Source organism: Salvia hispanica, chromosome 3 (assembly GCF_023119035.1).
Source record: "Salvia hispanica cultivar TCC Black 2014 chromosome 3, UniMelb_Shisp_WGS_1.0, whole genome shotgun sequence".
Taxonomy (NCBI): Eukaryota; Viridiplantae; Streptophyta; class Magnoliopsida; order Lamiales; family Lamiaceae; genus Salvia; species Salvia hispanica.
Window position 1 is genome coordinate 47,661,274 of NC_062967.1, and position 24,521 is coordinate 47,685,794.

Below are 24,521 nucleotides of genomic sequence, written 5' to 3' on the forward strand. Positions count from 1 at the left end.
TTAATAGAAACATTTTTTTTAGACATAAAAATTAATAATAGTGTGTTAAGTGGATAGTGAATAAAGTAGAAGAGATGAAAAGAGAGTAAAATAAATACTTTTTGACAAAAATAAAAATGACTCAATTATCTTGAAATTTTTTAAAATAGACAAATGACTCGATGAACAAGAAATGAAGAGAGTAGTTATCTTTTAGGTGACTAAGAGAGTATAAAATCAATAAAAGAAAATTGTGTTGCAAACGGGGGGGGGGGCATGATTACAATCGCCTCTTATTCAAAGTACTTGGTTAGAAAAAACAAAAAATAATAAAGTAAATAAAACCCACAATGAAAGAACATATACCATGTGATGAATTTACTATCGATGTGTTCTTTTGTCTTCTTTCCAAATAAACGAACGGTTCAGGTCAAGTGCAAAGAATTTGTTTTTAAAATATTACGAGTTGTACCTACTGTGTTATAGTTATATAAGTACAATAAATAATTAATGCGTGACTAATGGTACACAGGAGTATTTAAAATCGTTAGAGACAAAATAACGCTGTGGGCCCTCATCTCCATGAAACCCAATAAATAAATAAATAAAATTTTGAAAAAATAATACGCGAAGGATGTGTCTCGAGCATAGAGTATTTACAAATTGCAACTGCTAATATTAATTATATGCACAAGAGCTTGGTTCATGTTTCACCATTTTTTAAGTTGGAAATCTTTTCACTATGTTTCAAGTTTTTAACATTAAGAATGAAAAGTAACGATTTATTTTGGTGGTGGCCTCATGATTAAGTTATTGAATTTTTTTTATCTCGCTGTCAATATTATATGGGAAAAAAAGAAAAAAAACTTGTACGGCCCTGCATATGTGTTCCATCTTTCTAGACTCATGATTCACTTTATAATGATAGTATAATGTTTAAGTCCAATCTTTTTTTTTTATAAATAAAGATGAACAAATATAAAAGGAAAACGATTGTTGTGGTCGTGGCCTTGTTGTGGATGTTAATATAATTTAGTACTCCGTAATATTTTAAAAATATTTGCAGTAATATAATTATAAATTATCAAATTCAAAATGTATCCATCACCAGTGGTTACAACTTACAATATTATAAACAATAAATATGGTTGGCATATGTGCTAACAATAACAGTGAGAAAATTATTTAATTACAAACATTTGCCTTTTCAACCACGAACAACAAATCTCTCTATATTATTAGAAAAATGAATAGGATATTCCGTGGCTTCCAATCTCACCAATTGAATATTTGTGTAAAAGGGAAATCAAATATGAAATTTCCAACAACCTCAAAAACTAAATTATAAAAGTAGATCCACGAACAAACACGACTTAGCTATATATATTTGCAGCAAGATCTCGTCATGAGCCACGCTGTGACAAATCTTTTACAATATTAATAATTAACCAACTCTGAAGCAGCCAGTCCCTAATTAAATATTATTGCAACTTTTGAAAAATGAAAATATCAGCATAAAGTTTCTTAGTTAAAAATTTGAATAATTTTTAATAATTTGATTTATGGGTACAGCCAGTTGTAACTTGTAAGCAGTAGCAGAGGGCTACTCTAATTACAAGTGCATGTGAATACAGAATTATTCAACTATTCCCACTGCCTCGGAATTAAACACCAATCATGTGAGCCCCCTCATTATTTTTCATGCATTTGCATTCCACGATTTCAAACTGTTTTTTTTTTATTTCTACAGGATTATTTCAAAACAGTAGTACTACTAATTAGTACTAGTACTATACTTAGTCAATGTGAAGAAAGCTGCTTTATATTTTTTAATTTTATTAAGTCATCCACATTAACCGCATTTCACTCATAATTCCATTTTGCAGTTAATATGTAAGCAAATCCCATTACAGTTACAACACCGATTCACCGAACGTCCGAACCAATTAATAAACGTGAAAGTACATTTATATACTATACCTAAAAATTACAAAACAAACTCTAGTGTTGATTTATATTAATAAATGTGATAATATTTTAGATTTTATACATATTGTAGTAATAGTTTGAGAATGTTAATCGGTTGATTCAATATAATTTTTGTAGAGTATTAATTATGGAAAATTAATTTTTAGATTTTCGATGTTTTATCAGTTTTTATAAAAATATATTGTGTAATTTCATTTTAGGATTCGGTTTTTGTAGTTTAAATTTTGATTTTTCAGTTTGGATTTCAGTTTCTTGGCTTTGTTTTTTCAAATAATTCGGTTTGGTTCGGTCCAGTTTTCACAAAATTCCATAATTTTTTTTCTTATATTTTATTTTCTTCTTATTAAATTTATTAAAATATTTTTATAAATTTTAAACTACAAAAAAAATCGTGTCACTAAGTGTGGACCGAACGACCAAGATGTAAGATTAAAAATTTAAAATACAAGGCGAGTTGTGTGAGGCCATTGTTTTTAACTTTTGGTGTGAGGTGTCCCAGTCAAATGAAAATAATTTGAAAGCAATCATTACATTCACAAATCATGTGTGCACTGATTGTGCGATATTATGCGGTAATTTACTGGACCATTGTCGTAGTACTTTATTTTTCTGTGATGTTTTCCAAAAAAAACATGCAAATATTAATTGGAGTGAACTATAGAAAAAGTTTTTAGACATTGAGGTTCGCATGAAATATGGTAAAAATATCACCAGAAATTTCTCAGTTAAGACTTAATTACATTTGTACTCTACTTTAAAAAATGAATATTCAATACATACATCAGACTAAAGATGAATATTCAATTACATATATTTTAAAATCAAATTTAAAATAGCATACAATAATTTGTTTTACCTAATTAAATTTTCTCTGTAGAAGTTGTATGTTTTTAGATAAAATTAAAGTCAGAGAAATCAGAATGTTTACATTAATAGTGTAGTAATGAAAATTTATTAAAACCAGTCCTAAGAGTAATGTTTGTGCTTTAATTAAAATATAATAAATGGCGAAATATTTGAAACAAAAAAATAAAAATTGACATAGTATTTTTGCTGAGTTTCTTATTTTTAAAATAATTTAATTGTACTTTATTCAAAAAAGAGAGAAAAATAATTCCAAGATTATTGTTGTTCTCCAAACTCAGATGGCATATACTCCTTTTTCATATTTTTCTTGGCAATAACTTAACATCAGATTAGCCAACATGCAATTATGATTTTTTCAATATTGCGACCCCCAGTGTCCTAATTGTAGAAATAAAATTCAAGCCGCCGGGTTGTATACCTATCACAAGTCACAACCATCATTATTAAACAGTAGAACTAATTAAATTCACACTTCATTTTATCCCATGCGGCCATGCCAATATGCTAGTATTACATACAGTCCCTTGAATAAGTCAAATAATTTACGCGAAATTAATGAAATTAGCAAATAGAGCAATGCAAATCTTACGAGCATCTCCAATAGCGGCTAACGGGCCGACTAGTCGCTCCGCGTGCGCTGGCCGGTCCACTAGCCGACCATTGGGACTGGCGAGCGTGAAATCGGCGAGCGAATCAGCTAGCCCATGCCGATTTGCTGGCCGCCATTGTAGCGTTTCGATCGGCTAGCGATCGGCAAGCGCCCTTTTTTAAAAAAAAATAAAAATTCAAGACTATATATACGCGATTTTAACGTCATTTTCATTCGCACAACTTGTTTTAACGAGTTTCTCTATCTCTTAATTTATGTACAAGAGCAATATTGCGAAATGGAGAACAACTACGACTCTCCGCCAGTGACGTGCGGGTCGCAAACTCCCACGGTACCCGTGGGAAGTGGATAAAGACCAATGGGCGGGTACTACAATATGTACCTTTGGCCACAGATGATGCCGGGGATGTCTGGGGTGCAGCCGATGGTGCAGCTGGGGGGTAGTAGTATGTCGGTGTGGCAGGGCGGGCAGAGGGTGTCGGGGATGCCGGTGATGCAGGGGTGGCAGCGGGGGATGCATCCCCCGCAGCCCAGGATGCAGGGGATGCAGCCCGTGATGCAGGGACGCCGGGGGTGCAGACCGGGGGGAGGGGGGGAGACAATGTCTATCGCCCCAGTCTTGACTTTTTGACTGCGTCTTCCCACACATCGATCCCAGTGGAGACTCAATTCACTGGAGATGACACTTTCTCCCTAGAGGAGTTGTTGGAACAAGTCGATCGATACGAAGATACTCCCACTCATACAAGGGGAGTAGGTCGGGGTCGGGGCGCACCGGAGAAGAAGAGGGGAAAGGGCAAAAAGGTGGTCGGCGAGTCGTCGCAGCCGGCTGATGACGACAATGTACGGAGGAAGTGGACGGATGACAAGAATGTCGGGCTGTCCAGGCTTGGGTGACTGTTTGCGATGACCCTCTCCAGTCGAACAATCAGAGGATCGTCAACTTGTGGGCTAAGATTGCAGCAGCCTACAAGACACATTGCCCGCATGGGAAGCCACACAGCGGGGTGGAGTGCCGGAAGCAGTGAGACCAAATCAGGGTTGCGGTCTCCCGATTTGCAGGGTTGTATGCCAACAACCTCCGCATGAAGACCAGCGGCCAAACTGACGACGATGTCATGAGGATCGCGGAGTCGCAGTTCCTCTTGGAGAATGTTTATAAGGAGTTCACCTTCTGGAACTGCTATAAGGTGCTGATGGATTATGAGAAGTACTGGGCGGGTGTCGATGCTGGCTAGCCGAAGAAGCAGTGGCTTAACCTCGCTGGTGACTACAGCAGCAGCGGTGGTTCCCACGAGCTCCCCGACGATGCTCAGGAGTTCCCGTCCCCTCCATCGTTTACTCGTCGCACCAATGATGGAGAAATATGCAGAATTCAAGGATCCGATGCACAACTCATAGCCTAACCCAATTGATATTAGATTACCATTTAAAGTCTCTAGAATTGTCGAATCAATCACAGATATGAATTTAACCTTTCCCAAGGTGAGAAATCCACAGATTAAGTGTAACAATTGAAGTCCCCTTCTAATTCTTAGACTTAACTCCCAAAAGATTTATTAGATTAAAGATCCCACTGAGAATCTCAACTCTCCCGAGTTTTATTGAATAAAGTTGTGGATTATTCCTCTTTCAAAATTAATTATTTCACCTCCTGAATACTCTAAGGAACCCTAACACTACCAATTGGTAATCAAGCAATTGACAGGAAAAAGCATAGGAATAAACCAAACAATCACAAGAGCTAGATAAAACGAAATCAATTGGATTAAAACTATGAATCAATGCATCTTCACCAAGAATTCTACATAAAAGAAGTTTAGCTACTCATATTCATGGAAGAAAACAAGTCTAAACTAAAGAAAACAATGGAAAACATGATACGGAGTACAATTGGCGGAGGAATTGAAGCTTGAATCTTCAATCTTCTTCCAATAGTGCTTGAGAGAAATGGTTTTTGTGTTTCACGGCGGTAGAGCATGAGTAGAGTTGCCCTAGCTTTTCTTTCTTATTCTCCTCTTTCAGAAAATCGCGTTTCACAATATAAAAAAAATCGCCAGACATACGTAACCGGCCGGGTGGGATTGTTGTACTGAAAAATCACCCGGCCGGGTACAATTGTTGTACTGTAAATTCACTCGACCGGGTGGGGCTTCTTCCGAGCTCTCTGGACTCTCCAAGGCTTCTCAACGCCACCCGCCCGGGTGGCTTTTCTGCACAAAACCTCACCCGGCCGGGTGAGACCCTGTTTCACCTCTTTTTTGCCTATTTTGCCTAAAACACTCAACAAACACGTGAACTCCAAAATAAATAGTAATTGGCTGTAAATAACCATTTTGAGAACAAAAACTCAAAAATTAAGCATATCAACACACCAATCATGACACTAAAATACGAGTTTGTCAGTTGGTCAAAGGACGGCGCAACGGGCCCGTTCTAGGGAAGTAGCACAGGGGTCCCAGGAGGTCCAATCAGCATCCCCCCTACTGGCAAGTCAACAGCCGAGCTCACCGAACTCGCGCGTCAACAAACGGCGATGAACATGTGAAAAATCGTTAATCAATAGAAGGCGGCAGAAGACCCTGTGGAGAAGGGGTTTCTTTATGAGATCCTTCAGAGTATGCAGGCCGATTTGGCCCGTGCACGTAGGGCCAGGGGAGACGAGGGGGACTCAGCTGCGCTAGATTTTGGGTTCCCGGGTAGCGGTGACGAGGAGTGAGACGGGGATCGTGTGTGGAAGCAAGATGGTGTTTTTTACAAAAAAAAATTTTATGTAAATTTTTTTTTTAGTTTTTTAAATTTATAAATGAAATTATCACATTTTCCCGTATTTGTGTCGTAAATTTAATTCCGTAATTTGCGTGATTGTAATTTATTTGTTTTTTATAATTTTGTTGGCCTGTGACTAGGCTATTGCTTGTCCAGTTTTTTATCCTGATGATGTGGCAGGAGAGGTTTCTTGTCCTGATGATGTGGCTAGAGGAGTTTTTGGCTAGGATATGGCTAGCCTAAAGCCATCGGAGATGTTCTAATTTCAAAACATGAATCATACTTGTATTACATGTTCTTTTGAAATTTTAATCAATTAATTGTAGCCCATGTGCGTTTGTGGTTTTGTACTTATATAAATAATAATATATCTTTCGAAGTTCCAATATATATTTACTACTAATATTTCATTGTTTGTTTTTTAAAGATATAAATCAAATTAAAGAGATTGTTATTATTTTTTAATTCGATGTACATTAATTATTTAATTATTTATTCATTTTTCTCACTCTACATTTAATTATTTAATTATTAATTTTTTAAAACAAATTAAAATGAGAATAAATAGAGAGTGCGAAAAATAAATGAAAAATTAAATAATTACTAAGAAAGAGTAAAAAAGTGGGAAAAAGAGAAAGAATTAAAGAGAATATTAAACAGAAAAACTAAATTATCTCTTGATATGCTATAAAATTGAAAAAATGGAAAAAAAAAAGTCCAAAATATCTCTAATGTAATTAATTACTACAATACAATACAAATGACTTCTGACGATACTTTTTACTTGAAATTATATTTTTATATATGTAACTATTCCTAATTGTATTCAGTCCTTATTTGTACAAAACAATGACGAATGTATCATTTTTAGATCCTTGTATTTTTCTATGGTGTTTTACTTGTTTCATTGGATTTCTATACAAATTTTCTATTTTAGTACTATATCCTTCTACTTGTGTTTCACGTGTTCATTAAATCTTTTGTTATTTAACTAACATATTACTCATTAATAATTCATTAACTATTTCGGGTCAGTCCAAGTCCCGATGATTTGAATTTGAACTATACCGATAGACGATAGGAAGAGCATCTCCAATGTCGGCTAGCCGATTCACGTGGCTAGCCGGTCGGCTAGCCGAACCATTGGAGCAGGCTAGCGCCAAATCGGCGTGGGCTAGCCGATCTCGTGTGGCTGGCCGATGCGCTGGCCGCCATTGTGGCGGCCCGATCAGCCAGCGCTATTTTTTAATTTTTTTTTAATTCTTTTTTTTTTAATTTTTGAAAAACTATATAAACGCGATTTTCTCTATCTCTAAATTTCTGTACAAGAACAACATCTAGCGATGGACAACAACAACTAGCCCAATACAAAATTAAGACCTAAAACAGAAACATGTCATACCGTCGACCCCCGTTCGGTTAGTGACAAACTATAACGGATTCAAGGCATACTAACATTTTTTTATGTATTTTTTTAATAAATTAGTGAGGAGTAGAGTGGGGTGGTGGCTCGTGTGTGGAAGGCCGGATTTTTTTTTATTATGTAATTTTTTTGATTTTTAGTTAATGTACTTTTTTTAATTTAAATAAAATTAATGAATTTTCCCGTATATGTCTCGTAAATTTAATTCGGTAATTTAATCGTAATTTTAATTCCGTAAATGTAGTATATTTTGAATTATTTTTATTGCGGCTGGCCTATGGCTGACCTAAATCTGACATGACATGTGGATTTTTAATGCTGCTGACGTGGCAGAGAGAGAGAATGACTGACCTATTTGCATTGGAGATGCTCTAATAATTGAGTGCATCCTTAAATACTCCATAATAATTGACTTACTACTATTTAAATACATTAATGAAAAAAAGATAATGATTTCATTAAATAAAGAATGACTTCGACTGTATTTATAGCTTCAAGAATATTGAGATAGTATTAATTATAGAGCTTTTGCAAAAAATATGTAAATGGGCAAAAAGAAACGCAAGAACGTATAAAGGGATCTAAACATATGATACTGCTATTTTTATCATACTATGCTGAGATTAACACTATTCCATGACTCGAATTGCTTGAATATGCAGTAATACACATTAATCGGACTACTATATGTTATGTATGTATATATATGTAACTTACAATTAATATTAGAAATTAAACGAAAATAACCAGCTGTAAAGTCGACTGCCTCTGTATCCTTTTTTTGCTGTTTTTGGTATTTGTGATGCAATTGTCGTTTTTGGAAAGTGTACCACTAAAATAACTATGTTGTTCTTGTTTTGCAGCTTTTTTATTGATCGGAAAAAAGTTGACGTCCTTTTGATAAGAATAGAACTTGTGGCTCAGATTTTAGTCTTCTTAATATGATGGCATAAATTAATAATTTTCTTTTTTTGTCTTGGTTGATTTACGTCAACTTTTAAGGTTCACAACTTTTTTTTTCGTCCTATACATGTCATATTTCTTCTTCTCATCGTTCCTCTCAATTTTTGCAAAAGATCGTTGTTCGACCTCAAATAGAGAGGCAGTATCCGGTTCGTTTTTTCAACCCCCCAACCTCCTTGGATATTCTCAGCCCTTTGAACGAACAAAATCTTTCATCCGTCGTTGTTCATTCTAAACAAATTAAAAGGAGAAGCATCGTCGTTCGGGTCATTTTTTTCACTATGAATATATGAGTATACAATGAGAAAATGAAAGTTAAATTGTTATGTATCTATAAAATTTATTTATTAAAAGTTGTAATATAAGTCAAATTAGACATTTAATAATGTAGATTCCAAAATGAAAAAAAAATGAATTTATAATCGTGGATGAAAAAATAACATTTTAGAATTGATACACTATATTGAATGTGAATTGCGTGCGTGTGGCCATCTGCAGGATCGCCTTGTTTCGTTCTCTTTATTTTCTTCCTTTTGTATTTGGTTACTAGATGGAATTTGCATTTGCAGCATAACACAAAAGAGGAAAGGTTGTACCCCTCAAGAAAAAAAGAAGAATTAGAACTGATATATATATATATATATATAAGTGTGTAACAACAATAATAATTGCTTGCATGTGAGAGACGGTATGTTCGAATTACAAATAACGACAACGGAAGATTGAGTGGCAAAATTGTGAGACAAAATCTAGGGTAATGATTGCATAACTATTTTTTACAATTCGAATTACTTAAACTAATGCGCAAATATTAAATTAATTTGGAAATTATTATCGATCTCATTACTTTAAATATTGTTGATTTTTGGATTGAGATGTTATTTTATTTCATGTTTGGTGCAAAATTAAATAAATGTGGAATATGTTAATCAGAGATATAATGAGACATGGAGAAATTGAGGCAACTAAGATTGCATCAAATGACAACATAAACGATCCTTTCGCTAAGAGCCTTACTGGCACGATGTTTAATCGCCATATGGAAACAAAGGGTGTTAGATGCATCAAGAACCTGCTTATATAGTATAAGGGAAAGAATGAACAATTTTTGTATACTCAAAGCATCATTAACTACAAACAGTGGATTGTTAGTGGATCCACGTGGTGGTAATAAATGCCCCAATTCAAATTTCTAAAAAAAAATTATGTATTTTTTTGGCCCTGCTAAATAGAATTCCTGGCTCGGCCCCAAGTTAGAATGCAATGCTAAAAACATATTTTATGCTGCTTGTATTTCTAAATCAAGATTTTCTATTCCGTTGGTGGAGTGAGGGGATGCAAGCCCTTGTCAACAAAGACAAAATCCGCATTAAGTTACATAAACATTCTATATTACTACCTCCGTCCACCAAAATTTGTTCCATTTTTCCATTTCCGTTCGTCCCTCAAAATTTGTCTCATTTCACTTTTACCATTTTTTATAGTGGACTCCATATTCCACTAACTCATTCATACTCACATTTTATTATTAACCTACTCCTAATATATAAAACTAGGACCCACAGTCTACTAGGAGTAACTTTTTCAACTCACATTCCATTACATTTCTTAAAACCCGTGCTGTAACAAAGTGGGACAAATTTTGATGGACGGAGGTAGTAGATATAATTTCGTGAAATTAACTTTTAAATCTTTTGAAGTCATTTTATGAGATCCTTGGAAATAAAAGGTACGTATTCAACATATCCTAGCAATCTTTTGTGGATTGGTGGGAAACTCCCAGTCGAGATTGAGGACCAGAAACTACTAAGCATAATGATCGAAACAAAATAATAAAATGGCCATGCTTAAATTAAAAAATGAATTGTAGTCTTTTAAAATGGTCTTACTTAAATATATGAAAAAACTATAAAAAAAACAAGTGAAATTGTCATAAAGTTTATTTGATTTATATTAGCATATTAGTATTACTTCCCCATTTGCAATTAGAAGTCTCAGTTGAGTATGACACATGTGTGTTTTAAGAAATACTTCCTCCGTCCCCGAATAAGAGTTACCAATTTCCATTTTGGTCCGTCCTCAATTAAGAATAACATTTCATTTTTACCATAAATAGTAAGTAGGTCTCACATTCCACTAAGACCATCTCCAAGGGTACTCTAAAACCTAAAATGGGATAGGTATTTTGCTCCAATAGTACTCAAAAACCAATCTCATTTTTGGTTTTTGAGAAAAAAATACCTATCTTTAGGTTTACACTAAACCAAAATCTAAATTTTTTTTCAAATTTTGTGAGTAAAAAAGGCATAATTTAGAGAATATTCTTTTAAGTTTGAGTTTAGTGTAAATGGTTGTAGTAAAATCAATATTTAGTGTGACATTTACACTAAAATGAGTTTGAGTTTAGTGGAATGGTTGGAGATGCTCTAACTCATTTCATTCACATTTTATTATAAAATCAATATAAAAAAGTGGGTTCCACATTCCACTAACTTTTTCAACCAACTTTTCTTTACATTTCTTAAAATCCGTGCTCGGTCAAAATGTTACTCCTAATAGAAGACGGAGGGAGTAATAAAGAAAAATGGGTGAAAATGTAGTGATATGTGGTTCTCAGTTTTATAGTAAAATAAAAGCGAAATGTATTTTATATACAAAAGAAATGCTCAAGCCGAAAGGTGCAGTGAGTAGTAGAGTTGTTAACATACAAACATCATACATCAACCAAAAAATCACACAAAGAACAACACATTTGCTAATACCCCATTACACACCACTGAAGTGACTTAACCAATAAAACATCAACTTAAGCAAAATAACACTACATGTCAAGTAGTTGGAAGTAAAATGTGTTCGTGGAAGGTGATGTGTCGCATTCTAGTAACTATTTATTGAAAGGTAAAAAAGTAGTAGTAATTCTTTGCAGATGAAATGAAATGTAAAATGTGACTTTTAATAGTGGATAAAGTATTACATAATGTCAAAATGTAAGCTTCCATGCTGCTATGTCAGTTATGCATGTTGAAAACCATGTCAATTATTATCTTACTGGCAACGTAAAATTTTGTGATTGAAAATTGATTTTGACAGTTTTTATTTAATTGGTTATGTATAGTTTGGAGTATTTTTGTTAACATGTCGATCTTTCAGGTAATTAAATGTAATTATGTATAAGTTGAGGATTCTATTGATAATCAATAGTTTGAGTATTACAATGTAACTCCACTTGCATGATTTTGTAACTACACAATCTGCTACGTACTTTCATCTCACTTTTAGTTAGTTCAATTAATCTTAGTATATCCCCAAATGCAATAATTTACTCTACAAAAATAACTATCCCACAACTTGACAATAGTTCCTTTCTTCACTATTCAGCTTATAACCGGTCAATAATAGATAAAGGCAAATCATGATATCTTGTTTTACATTAAGGTCCAATAATACTACCAACTTTTCATATTCTAAGAAAAGCAAGACATGTTAAATGCTTTACATTAAGGTTAAGGTTCAATTATGCCAACAACTTTACATATTCTAGTACTAAAATATAAAAAAACCTTCACTTGCCCCATGTGCCCACAGGAGAATTCTTTTGTTTTTTTATGGAATTGTTTAATAAAAATAGTCAGACTATGTTTTGATATAGCAAATTGAATAGGGTTATAAAATGTTTAAATCAATTGATAAAAAAATCCAAGGAGCGTGGTAAGTAACAACTCCTAAACCATAAAGAAACACAACTTTGTAAGGTGATAAATTGTTTATTGTCGTCACTAGATCATAACTTCAGCAATAATATCACGCTTTATGTACCAAGTTGGCCGTGCATTCCGAGGCTGCTTTCTCTATATAATAATTACATAAATTCTTTGATATTTAAAATTCGTAAAATAATTAAATAATTGGGTGGCAGATGTGTATATAATTGAAGTATTACTATGTAACCGGAGCAGCCGGTGGAAGGGAGCCAGCCACGTGCATGGTACTATGAATTGAACCAGAGTCCAAAACCGAATCTAAAGAGGATCGAATCGGGCCGGGCCCGAGGCGGCCCCATGTGAGTAATGAATGTTGAGCTGTAATACTCCTATAGCATGGGAATCATTAAGACAGCAATCACGTGAATCATGTGTCACACTCACTGACTGGGTTGGGGGGCTGCTACAACATTTCTAAATATCTTTTTTTATTTAATTTTATTTTACTCTTTTATGAAAATATTAGCACAATATGAGCTTTAGTTTTTTTTATACTAATCCTTATGTCACACAATATTAGCACAATATGACTCTTTTGGAATTTATATATAATGTTTTTCTTTTTAGTTTATTTAACAAAAGATATCACATTTCTTTTTAGAAAAAGCTATTATCACATTAATATAAATATACTATTTTTTCTTTTTATTTATCATACAAAACAAGAACGCCTAAATCTTATGTCATTGTCCAAATATTCCATCTATTATGGGATCGTAGAGAGTAGTAAAATATAAATATAATAATTTAATAGAAGTTCAATTATCTAAAATTAAAAAGAAACAAATATTTCAAAATGACAACATTTCATTAAGAGAGTTAGTATTTTCTAATTAAGGTATTTTGTTATTTTATACTCCTCCTTAGTGAAAGAGTGTGTCTTTTATGCATTGCACAAAGAGGAGTCTCACAGGCTATTATTGCGACATATTCCCTAGATACATGCGTCGTGTTATTTCATAATTGAATCAAATTAAAGTGGACCTAAAGTTAGGAATTTATCAATAGGTAATTTTTCACGAATACCCAACCAAAGGGCAACTTCAGTACCTATCAAAAAGACGGTTGTCGTTACTGGACGGCAAAATGGATTTTGGAATTTATTAACATTCTCCAAAGGTATTGTTAATAATCCCACAGGTACTGAAACCATTAAAAGAGCACCCAACAATTTATTGGGCACTGTCCAAAGTATTTGAAATACAGAAAAGATATAACACAACAGAAAACATGAGAAGACATGAAATTGTCATAATAGATTAAGTGTTTGACAAAGTGTTGTTATATTGTTGGTAAAATTAAGAATATATAGCTCCTATCATATAAAAATGTTTTGGATCTGATTTTTAACTGATCCAAATATTAAGATTTGATTAAAACATTAATAACTTTTACTTTTATCTTTATAACTATATCATATAAATTTTAATATTTCAAGGTTAAGTGTCCTGGTAAAAGGATCCCAACTCCGTGATCTAATTCCAAAATATGTAGGCAGCATGTTATGTCTGCATTTCTTTGCCGATATACATATTTGCTGAAATAACTGTCCAAATATGCATATGGTGCATTGCTACATGTAGATGTGTTGGTACATTTACTAATTTCTACAATACCACAGCCCAATTACATATCATGAGAGTATTGCACGGACTACTTTTTTTCCCATATCTACATGAAATATTTGGAATTCTTCTCACTCCTAAGCGGCCACAAGTCGCCCCAAATTGAGCGTCGGGCTTGATGATGCAGTTTAGGGTTCTTACTTTGTGTAATGACAACACGATCGAAGGAGCCCTCTGTGCCCTCGCTGTTGGTGGATCGGCATATATCCAACTCGACTCTTTTGCCCCGCCTGAAAGGCATATAAATAATTCTCCCCCAGCCACTTCCAAGATCAGCACTAGCTTCTTCTTCTTCGTCGTCCTCGACACCCTCAGCACCACTTTCATTCACTGTAGTTGCATCTGATAACTTTTGATCGTTTAAAGTTATTTTGTCAGCATCTTCTTCATACTCGTCGCTCCAGGCTTCTTCACTATCAAATTGGCTCTCTGACAATAAACAATGTTGGTTCAACAGGATGCACACCAAGCAGAGTTACTGAAATAAAATATTTCAGCTATAATGTAATCCATCCTTATAGCAAATTTGAGGCACTTACCCATATCGATTTCCAAATTTTCCGGTATTTTATTAGCTTGCATCTCATTCAATGTTTCAAACTTCATACCATCAAGAGGCCAAGCTTCTCTACGAACAAAGAAAAAAGAATTCGGATGTGTTACTATTAAGATGCATGTCCAAGAAAAATTAACAAATATGTCCATACATATAAAAAAGAAAATTTGAATAAACAGCAAAACATTCCAAGTTATCAAGTTCACAAGAGCTGGAAACACAGATACTTGACTAAAATAACTGAAATAAAAAGCTTCATCCTGCATTTATCAGATAATCTTAACATTGAGAGGAAAGAGGAAAAACTCAAGAAAAGCTAAACAGCACTGCAAACTTAGCGCATATTAACTCCAAGTCTACCATCACCACCCAACAGGCAAAAGTTGTACACTGTATTACATGCAGTAACGGGAAGGAGAGTACACCATTTGAGACTCTACCATGATCACAGGAAGACGTGTTCTTCTATTGTAAACAAAGTAGAGAACCAATGTTTCAGTCACCTAAACAATAATAATGTTTCAGATGTGTCCACATGTCTGTATGTCACTTTAACTTACTGTGTGTGAAAGTCAAACTGATAACTCAATATGCTTTGGTTTTTGGATGATGGACCAAAAAAATTCTTATAAGACAGCTAGTTACCTATACTAGGTTTCTATGTATCCATTTCAGGTTGATAACATCCTCTTTAATTCTTATGGATCACAAAATGTTTATCATAAAACCCTGTAGATTTTGATTAAATTCAAGTACTGCGATAGTGAGGTTGAATAATTGTTGAGTGTAACTGCCAAAAGAATTTATGATTGTCAAAAGCTTTAATTAATTAACTAACAGATATTCGATATCTTAAAAACCAGGGTCAGATAAGAGTAATACAAGTCACAGCTCGCCAATCGTTATGGTAATAAAGGGATAAGCCAATATTAATTCCCTAGTTGAATTATTTAACATTTATAGGCTGATTTATATTCTAGGATTATAGGGACTTAAATACATTTATGATCTAGGCTGATTTATTTTTCTAGGCTGAGCATAGGGAATTACACACTAGAGGTCATCTTCGTTCCTAGTATTTGATCCCTAGATTGGCCACTAAGCTCAGGAGCCATAATATGCATCGCTTTTAAGACCAGGCTCTGGCCTAGCTCACTGTATTATTTCATAATTGAAATCTCTCTCCAAATAAACATAAGTCAGATCATAATTATCAGAATAGTTACGTGAAAAAAGACAGATAGTTGGACGGTTTTCTTGTGAGAACCCAGCATGGTGATTTCGAAGGTTTCTTCCATACGATAACCAAAACCAGGCATTAGGATATAATCCCGAAGATCAAAATTGGAGCCATAATAATAAAAAATCCCTCTGATCTCTGCAGTAGTTTCGGTGAAAACATATGTACAGCCGGCACATATATGGTGAGCTAGATCTGCGAGAAAGATCCTCGGCAAACCCCCTGCTGAGCCATACTGCAATACCTAGTTCAAATCACAATTCCTCCATCACCAAGTGAGCAAGCAGTGTTGGGATAACTTCAGGGTTCCCATTTACATGTTTGAGTTGTGAGACATGGAGAAATAAGGTAGATGCATGTCTTCGCAGGATGAAATGCAGTGCAAACTTCATATCATATTCTTCATAGTGTGAGCTATGGTAGGTCAAATTAACAAACACCCTAACCCCAACCACAAAGGACAGGTCTTGCCAGTGAGCAATTTGACTTCCCCATGCAGCCCAGTTGAAGTGTAAAACTCAATTGGCAACGCAATGCATTTAGGTTTGCCAACTCCTAGATACCAGCCAGTGCATCGCCTACACCACAGCCAGTGGTGGCTGATAATGGATAATTAAAACTGAGATTCTTCATGTGGCTATAAATGGTATCCTGTGTTAACCGTTAAAGCAAAACCGGCTCATGGTATCCACAAACTCCATGTCTTTTTGTGCTGAGGCGATGAGGCAAAACAACAAATATGGATCTCCCTAAATATAACTAAGCATCTCAGCTTGGCCATCAATCTCAACATGGTAGTAGGACTAAATCCCACACTGTCGCTCATTTTCCCACATCATGTGTTAGCGCTTGGTGGTTTCACAGTTTCCCCACGACATGGACTTTCACATCGAGACCACCTTTGAAGCAACTCCCAAAACACGAAATACCCACACTAGTTGGCTGAGGCTATCAAACTTCAAGTTAAACCATCCTCTAAGGCCAATCTATGCCAAACCAACTCTGCCAGGATGTCCTCATATGAGTCATATCCATTCTTTTAACCTTCAATTTTTTCTCCAATTCCATTCGAGCAACTTGTAGTTCTGAATATGATCCATTTCCATTCCGTCGGTTTAAACCAGCTAAGGGAGCCTCAAGAACAATATCAAATATGAAAAGGAATTCTATAATCAAATGGTTCTGAATGAACCAAACAAAGAGAACACCATATTCCTGTTCTCAAGCACTTAGCGCCAATTCTCAAAGGTTAATGTTATGAGCAGATTCAAATTATAATCATCTATATTTAATCAATTTATGTTTATTCTAATTAGTACTAGTATTTATATTATTGATGTAGTTGCTTGATAACACCTAAACTCACATCTTACTTGCGAATTTTCAAGAAAATCGCATCTTACATAGAAAGAAAAACTAACCTTGGTCTTGTTCCTCGTCTAAAAGCAACATAACAAAACTTTTCATCTTCAAAGCCACGTAAAGGACCCTTGGATCGCTGCAGAAGTTTTACAGATTTAAGAAATTATAAGTATTTTCCATACCCAGTCAATATATAATTACTTCTAATAGACAAATTTGTTTCCTGAAGAGCACAGAGTTGACATTGCACTATAATAGCAACTTAAAAAGGGGTGGGATGTTCATAAGAAGACCTCAATATATGTGTGATCTGGTAAAAATACTTCTTAGTAAGTCAGGTTGCTTTCCATATAACCACAAACAAATAATGTCAGACATCAAAACATTTTTTTTCAAGCGCAAGGGGATTCTGGAGAAAGGAGCCACAGGAGCTAGATTGCAAGAAGCATTAGAATTAAGCAAGCTTGAAATGTGATAGCTATAGACAAAGAGGTAGTATGGTCTTATCAGCTACTATGACACAGCACCATGCAGGCTAAGTAACTTAAGATAGCTATAGATGGCCAACGGTGACAGAGGAGGAAGCTTTAAATGATAGCAATGATAAAGTGGTGGTAGGAAGGAAAGAAGATCACAGGCTCTGATCTGAGGTTTGACTGAGGTGCATTTAGGACATGAAGATTGAACCCCATCCCAGGTTAGTGGTGATGGGCAAAAATATCAGAGGTCCCATTTCTTTGAACATTGTCCAATGAGAAATGGGTGTCCCCATTCATTAATTGTTCCCAGAATATTTTGAGAATGAAGTTGGCAAGAGCATATTCCCACATATCCAACAGAGTACAAGTTTGGTCAGTAATGAAAATTTTCTACTTTACCCAGAGGACAATGAAAATGCACACCTAGAGGACAATGCTCATGGACTAATTAATGCTTCCATACTAACAGCCAAGTCAGCGCATGAAGGATTGTAAGAGACTTGTGTACAAGTGCAAGGTGCTATAGCATTAGTTATCACAAAAAAAACCTTGTATAATAGCTGAGAAGGTGTCCTCTCCAGGCGCTGGACAAAATGACAGTATTTCTCTGTATTCTGCAATGGACAAGGTCCATCATGCGGACACTGCAAGAAAAATCATGAATTCATAATCGGTCAGAATCAATCTAGCTAGTTGCTGAAGATGTTACGTAAGCTGCAGCATATGAAACATCAACTCCATTACTCACGGGAGCAACAATAAATGCACCAGTTTTTAGTGTCATTATATCTTTAGAAGCTCTCTTGGCTGCATTCTGCAATTTCCGGGTTCTCTGGGGAGCAAAAGCACATTCGTATCAGAAATAAACCACAAAAAGAGGATTCCAGAAAATACAACCATTATGTACCCTTTTATCCATCCATAAGATGTGGGATCGCATTTGGGATATAATTTTTGATCCTTGGGGGGTTCCAGGCTCCACCAAAACCTGATCCACGGTGCACAAAACTGTGATTTATGAGTTAACAGAAAACTTTCATCAAACAAATACAGAGAAAACTTTTAGAAGAGGCAGAGGAGGTGCATATACAAGAGAAATTACATCACGAGCGAAAGCAGCCAAATAAAAAAGATAGCCATGGATACAATAAGAATAACAACACCAAAATGGAAAAAAAAAACAATATTAAATCAGTTTATTCAGTTAGTATTAAAAGAGGGGATTTTTTTTCTTAAAGTTGGTTCTACTTGTAAGAGTTCCACCTTATGCTTAGTTGTATGCTTACAGTCAAAAGTTGCATTCATAATTAAATAACCACCCACGCGTCTTTCTTTAATACTCCCTCCGTAAAAAAAAAAGAGTATGCACTTTTTTCCTTTTTAGTCCATCCCACGAGAGTATGCACTTTCTCTCTAAAGAGGTGGGACCCAACCTCCACTAACAATACTTTAATTAGTTTTTCTTTCTATCTCTCTTACTTTACCAATTGTGCATTAAAACTCGTGCCCAACCAAAAATGCATACTCTAGTGGGATGGAGGGAGTAGTTTATTTAAGTTCAATCTTAAAGAGGCGTGCCTATATACAATATATTTTTTCCCTTTCAGAAATCTCAAATGTTCTAGTTAAATTACCACCATCTCAGCCCTAAGAGTAATGTTTTTGAGTCCATGCATACACACATTGTCAGGACCAGTGGGTAATGTCAGGGTCAGTTGGTGGATTGAGTTCAAGGATACTAACAACATATGTTGCTTTTAAATCTGAATTTAAGAAAAGAGTGTTCAACCTACATCCACAGAAGAAATTAATCTTGAAAAATAATGCTGTATATGAATTCTGATTGAGTTCTAATCTCACAATAATCAGGTATTTTCTACTGTTATGGTCCCCACTACATTCATGCAATATGGCTAAAATCTGAAAAAATAATAGAGATAGTAGTTTCAGGTCATATCTAACAAAGTGTCCTGTTTTTCTACACAAATATGCAACTTCAGAAATGACACACCTCAATGCATGTTAATAAGAATGTAAATAGATAAAGTTAACTAAAGGTAACACGCCAACCATTAAGTTGAGAAAATTACCAAGATGTCTTCTGTGAGATCCCAGAGCTGGCGCACCAGAGTGATTCTATCCTTTAATGATGGTATCTCTCCAAGGACGTAAGACTTTGTGAGATAGCAAAAGATATTTTATATTAAACCATGAGATTCGCATAATAAGCACAAATTGATAATTACAAAAAATGAGAATGCAACTAACATAGTGTAGCAGCTCAATGATATTGAGAAGCATTTAAACGGAAAAAACAGAGAATGTTTATAAAATAGCAAAAAAGTAAAAAAGATACTTACGGCAATGACCAAATCATGTTTTCTTCCAGACTTATTTTTGCTTATATTTTTAGTCAGTGACTGGAGGCTATCATAGCTTTGGATTTGAGGCAATTCTTTTAAATCTGCATTCATTACCCAACACAAAACACAACTCAGGAGTATTCAAGAGATTAGTTTCACAATATCTATTGAGCTTAACTGATATTCAAAATGAGGTCAAGTGCAAGGATGCAAGTTCAGAAACATCAACAGTTAGACCACAAAAAGTTAGAGACTAACTGCATTAACACACAAGCAATGTATATCAAAATCTTGTCCCAACTTCCAAATCCACACCTTTGTTGCCTTGGTGCTCAGATTTTAGAGAGGTCAAGAGTAATAATATAAAACATAAAGAGAATGTTGGTAGGAGTACTAACTCGTAAATGTAGCATATGCCAAGAAAGAAAATGATTATGATCAAATAGATTTATAGATGTGTAACTAGAAATTCTCATTCAAACTAGAAACTGTGGACAAGCTTCATCTCTATTCTCCATCACTCACAAGCATACAATTGCATATTTACCCAAGATCATCCTTTTACTCAATTACTTCTACTCTTTTCCTGTGGATGACACCGTACATTAGTACATTACTATTACCCATGACCACAAACTAAACATTCAAAAAACAATCAAAGCAAAAAAAGGCAGAGAATCCATAACCAAAGACTGCTGCACAGCTCCAAAGTAGAAGCAAAATTATGAACACCAATCAACGTTTGAGTTTGGTACGGGATTCCCATGGAAGTTAATGAATACGGACCCATTAGTATTTGCTTCTAAGACCAACAGTTCTAGTGATATATTTGATAAAAAGAAAGAGTAAGGTCATTTGCCTCAAAGTTCACATACAGGAAAAGATAATTACCACCCCAACATTGGACATCCCCCCCCCCCCCACACACACACACATACCACCCCAAAATAAGGTGAAAGTAAATAAACCATGTTTCGAATTCCATATGTAGTATACAGACCAATTGTCCTCACATTATACCTTTAATTAGACCTAATCCTGCTCTTTGCATTGATTGTGATGGCTCCACCAAGTTAACATGCTCCAAAGACCCAGGCCAAACCTCCATCATCGCCCTATACAATTGAATAAACACGATAAAAAAAACAAAACCAGTTCACAGACGATATAAATATAGGCTCATATCATGTGAAACCCAGGAAACGTGTTCAACGGGCTCACCACAGTGCTGAACCAGTTCCAGCCCCAAAATCTAGTACTTTAGTTGGAGCAAAATCAGGAACTCTTCTTCTCACCTAACACCATCATTAAATTCTAATTAGGGATAATAGTTCTCCAACCGTTAGAGGTTGAATTAGATTTTCTAGGATACAACACTTTCTTTTTTCTCTAAAAAACATATCCTACAAAATAATTAGGTGAACTATTGAATAAAAATCACCATGAAAACACTTGTAAACAGATATTTACAGGGACGGGAAGTACATTTTGACGTATATCCTGTTAGAGTTTAAACCGATGATCACATGTTCAAAACATTTTCACAAAAATTTAGCAAACTAGTGAGATTCTGGCAAAAAAAAAACTACACAATTCACTAGAAAAGAGAAGGATGAATATTCTAAACAACATATCACAAATACAAAGTAGACATAGACGTTCCCCTGGCCCCAGGCCAAAGCTCACACAGATACACGCAATGGCTACGCCCACTTGCTTCTTTACCTCACTGAGAACTCGGTAGAGAGCCGAGTAGACTGCAGGCATTCGGGAAGCAACATATGCTATGGCTTGATCTTCTTGGTATCTAAGACCAGCATCTCCATATGCAGTGGAGAGTTTCCACCGCTGTGAGCGTTCCATAGCCTTCAACGGATCTTCAACTAGCTCCTTTGAAGTTGAGCTAGGAAGGAGCAAGTTCGCTTCCTTGATTCCAGTGAACGATCGGGACAAGCTTAGCACCTTCTGCCTCATATTGAGAAATTCTTGCTCTGGAACACAAATTTTGGCCTTAGCATTTTCATTAACGGAATTAAAATGCATTAAGTATAAACTAAATTCCACATCACTTTCCTTCTATAAAGTATGCATCAATTCTAATATTGCTGGTAGTGGCCTGATTACGAAATACTACTAGAAAAATACATTATTGATTTAGACGAAAATTCATTTCTCATTTTCATTCAGAACAGTGTAATAGCAAAGATCCCCATGGGAAGCGCAACACAATGAATGCTATGCCGAACAGTATACCTCGGAGGTAGTTCTCTATGGCAGTGCGGAGACGGTCTGACACGACGTGGCAGCGCTGAGATTGTTTAGCTGCGAGCTTCAGCGTCTCGGCTGTGAATCTTGGCAGGGTTGCCATTTTGCGATTGGTCGCGAGCCACCGGCGCCGGAGGTTTAAGGCGGCAACAACGTAGGGTTCAATGCAAAATCGGAATTAAGGGTGAACCTTCTATCTACTTTAATGAAGAAACGCTGTAGCGACTTTTAACAGTCTAAGCTAACGAGTTTCAGATATCATGGGCTTTATCGGGCTACAGCCTACAAAGCTGCAACAGGTTAGACTAGGTGAAGTTGGGCTTCTAAAGGTCCTAATTGAATTGGGCCTACTTTGTCTATTGGAGATAACATTTTCGTTCAACATTTTATACTAGGTCAAAATGGATACCGGGTAGGGGTGACAAATCGTGCGTGTTGTGTCGTTATCGTGTCGACACGATAACGACACGACACGATAACAACAAACACGAACACGATCCGTTAAGAAAACTCCAAATACGAACACGAACACGACCTACGACCTGCTACCCTCAGACACGAACACGACACGAACCTATTAATGACACGAACCACTTCGGGTCAACACGACACGATAACAACGCATATATGACACAACACGATAGCAACACTATAATAATAATATTATAATATATTAATATTATTTCTAATATGAAAATTTTAATTTAAAATTTTAATTTTTAAATTTTTAAATTTTTAAATTTTTAAAATAAATAAAAATAAAATTAATATTATATATACTTAACGTGTAACACGAACACGACATGAAATAATATTATAGTATACTTAACGTGTAACACGAACACGACACGAAATTTTCATGTCGTTATCGTGTCGACACGATAAGGACATGAACCCAATAAGCTTTGACACATACCCATTAATTTCATGCCTCCGAAAAGAAGAATCCGTCATTTTACCAATTCGGGGTTTATGTCATGTTATCGTGTCGTGCCAAAAATTGTCAGCCCTAATACCGGGTATTGGATACCCAATATCCAAACCCGAAAAATCGGGTAATTGGATACCCAAAACCCGAAAATTCGAATTTCGGATCGGGATCGGGTATTGAGGATTTTGGTTTTTCCCCGATCAGGTATACCCGAATTATCCAATTTTTTAAAAATTAATATATAATATATTTATTTATTTATTAACAATTTTAAGTAATTAAATATTAAGCATGAACTGACTGTTCGTATTACTAATCATACTTTAAATAATTAAATATTAAACATTAGGCTACTGTTCCTAGAACTAATCATTTACTTATATAATTAAACACGTCTCATTTCCTCTCCTGCTCTTCCTCCGCGCTCTCCCTCCGCCGCCGCCAATGCCGCCGCCGCTGTCTCCTCTCCCAGCGTCGGCCACAACATCTCTCCCTTCTCTTGCTCTCTCGCCTGCGCTGCAGCCCATATTGCCCAGCCACCGCCATCCACCGCCGCCGCCCTCTACCTCCGTCAGTTAATATTTTCTTTTTGAAAAAAGTCAAAATTTAAATTGAAATCGGGACTGGATACCCGAGTCGAGTAATTGGGTACCCGAAATGAAATTCGGATGATAGTCGACATAATGTAAATATTCCACCCCAAAGTTTTCTTTTAGTTCAAAACGATCAATATGTAGAATCAGAACAAGTGATTGCTGAGATTCGCGCAGGAACATCCACTATCGGGTATCGGATACTATATTTTGGAAAATTCGGGATCGGGTACTCAAAATTTTCGGATTAGGTATCCGCGGGTACCCGATTTGACAGACCTATTTTAAACTATGATGTTTGATGTTTTATCATGTAGAGGGGTGATAAATAAAAAAATAATAATATTTTTTCAAGTATGTTAATTTAAGTGGAATGGTGAAAATAGCATCTTTTTATTATCGCATTTCTATGTTCATTTCCGGTGATACACAACCGACGATCATCTCTCATAAGTCGTTAAACAGGGCCTCGCATTATTTTCTATCATATTCTTTACTCATCTGTTATTTCATATATATTCTAATACAATTTATTTACATATAAGAACAATTTAAAAAAAATTAAATAGTTAAATTACGAACACTCAAGATTACATAAACAAGGAGTATAACATAATTTTAATGGGGCACACTAGGGTGCCACCTATATTAAATTGACAATGTAACACCGTTATTAACCGTCAGATCTCCTATATAGATGGCTTAGATTGGATTTTAGAAATAGAGCACAGATTGCTTGGTCGTGA

At 35.2% G+C, this 24,521-nt stretch overlaps 1 protein-coding gene across 1 annotated transcript; it reads right to left on the reverse strand.

Moving 5' to 3' along the window:
- Positions 1-13,805: 13,805 nt before the first annotated feature.
- LOC125215355 (methyltransferase-like protein 17, mitochondrial) lies at positions 13,806-22,440 on the reverse strand. The gene is made up of 12 exons (XM_048116751.1): positions 22,240-22,440; positions 21,712-21,977; positions 21,208-21,281; positions 21,007-21,101; positions 19,984-20,087; positions 19,714-19,797; positions 18,531-18,611; positions 18,372-18,455; positions 18,172-18,267; positions 17,204-17,280; positions 14,526-14,614; positions 13,806-14,415 (listed from the first exon to the last, which is right to left on the reverse strand). The coding sequence occupies exons 1-12, from the start codon at positions 22,352-22,354 to the stop codon at positions 14,033-14,035; spliced, it is 1,548 nt and encodes a 515-aa protein (XP_047972708.1). The 5' UTR covers positions 22,355-22,440; the 3' UTR covers positions 13,806-14,032.
- Between the last annotated feature and the right edge of the window lie 2,081 nt (positions 22,441-24,521).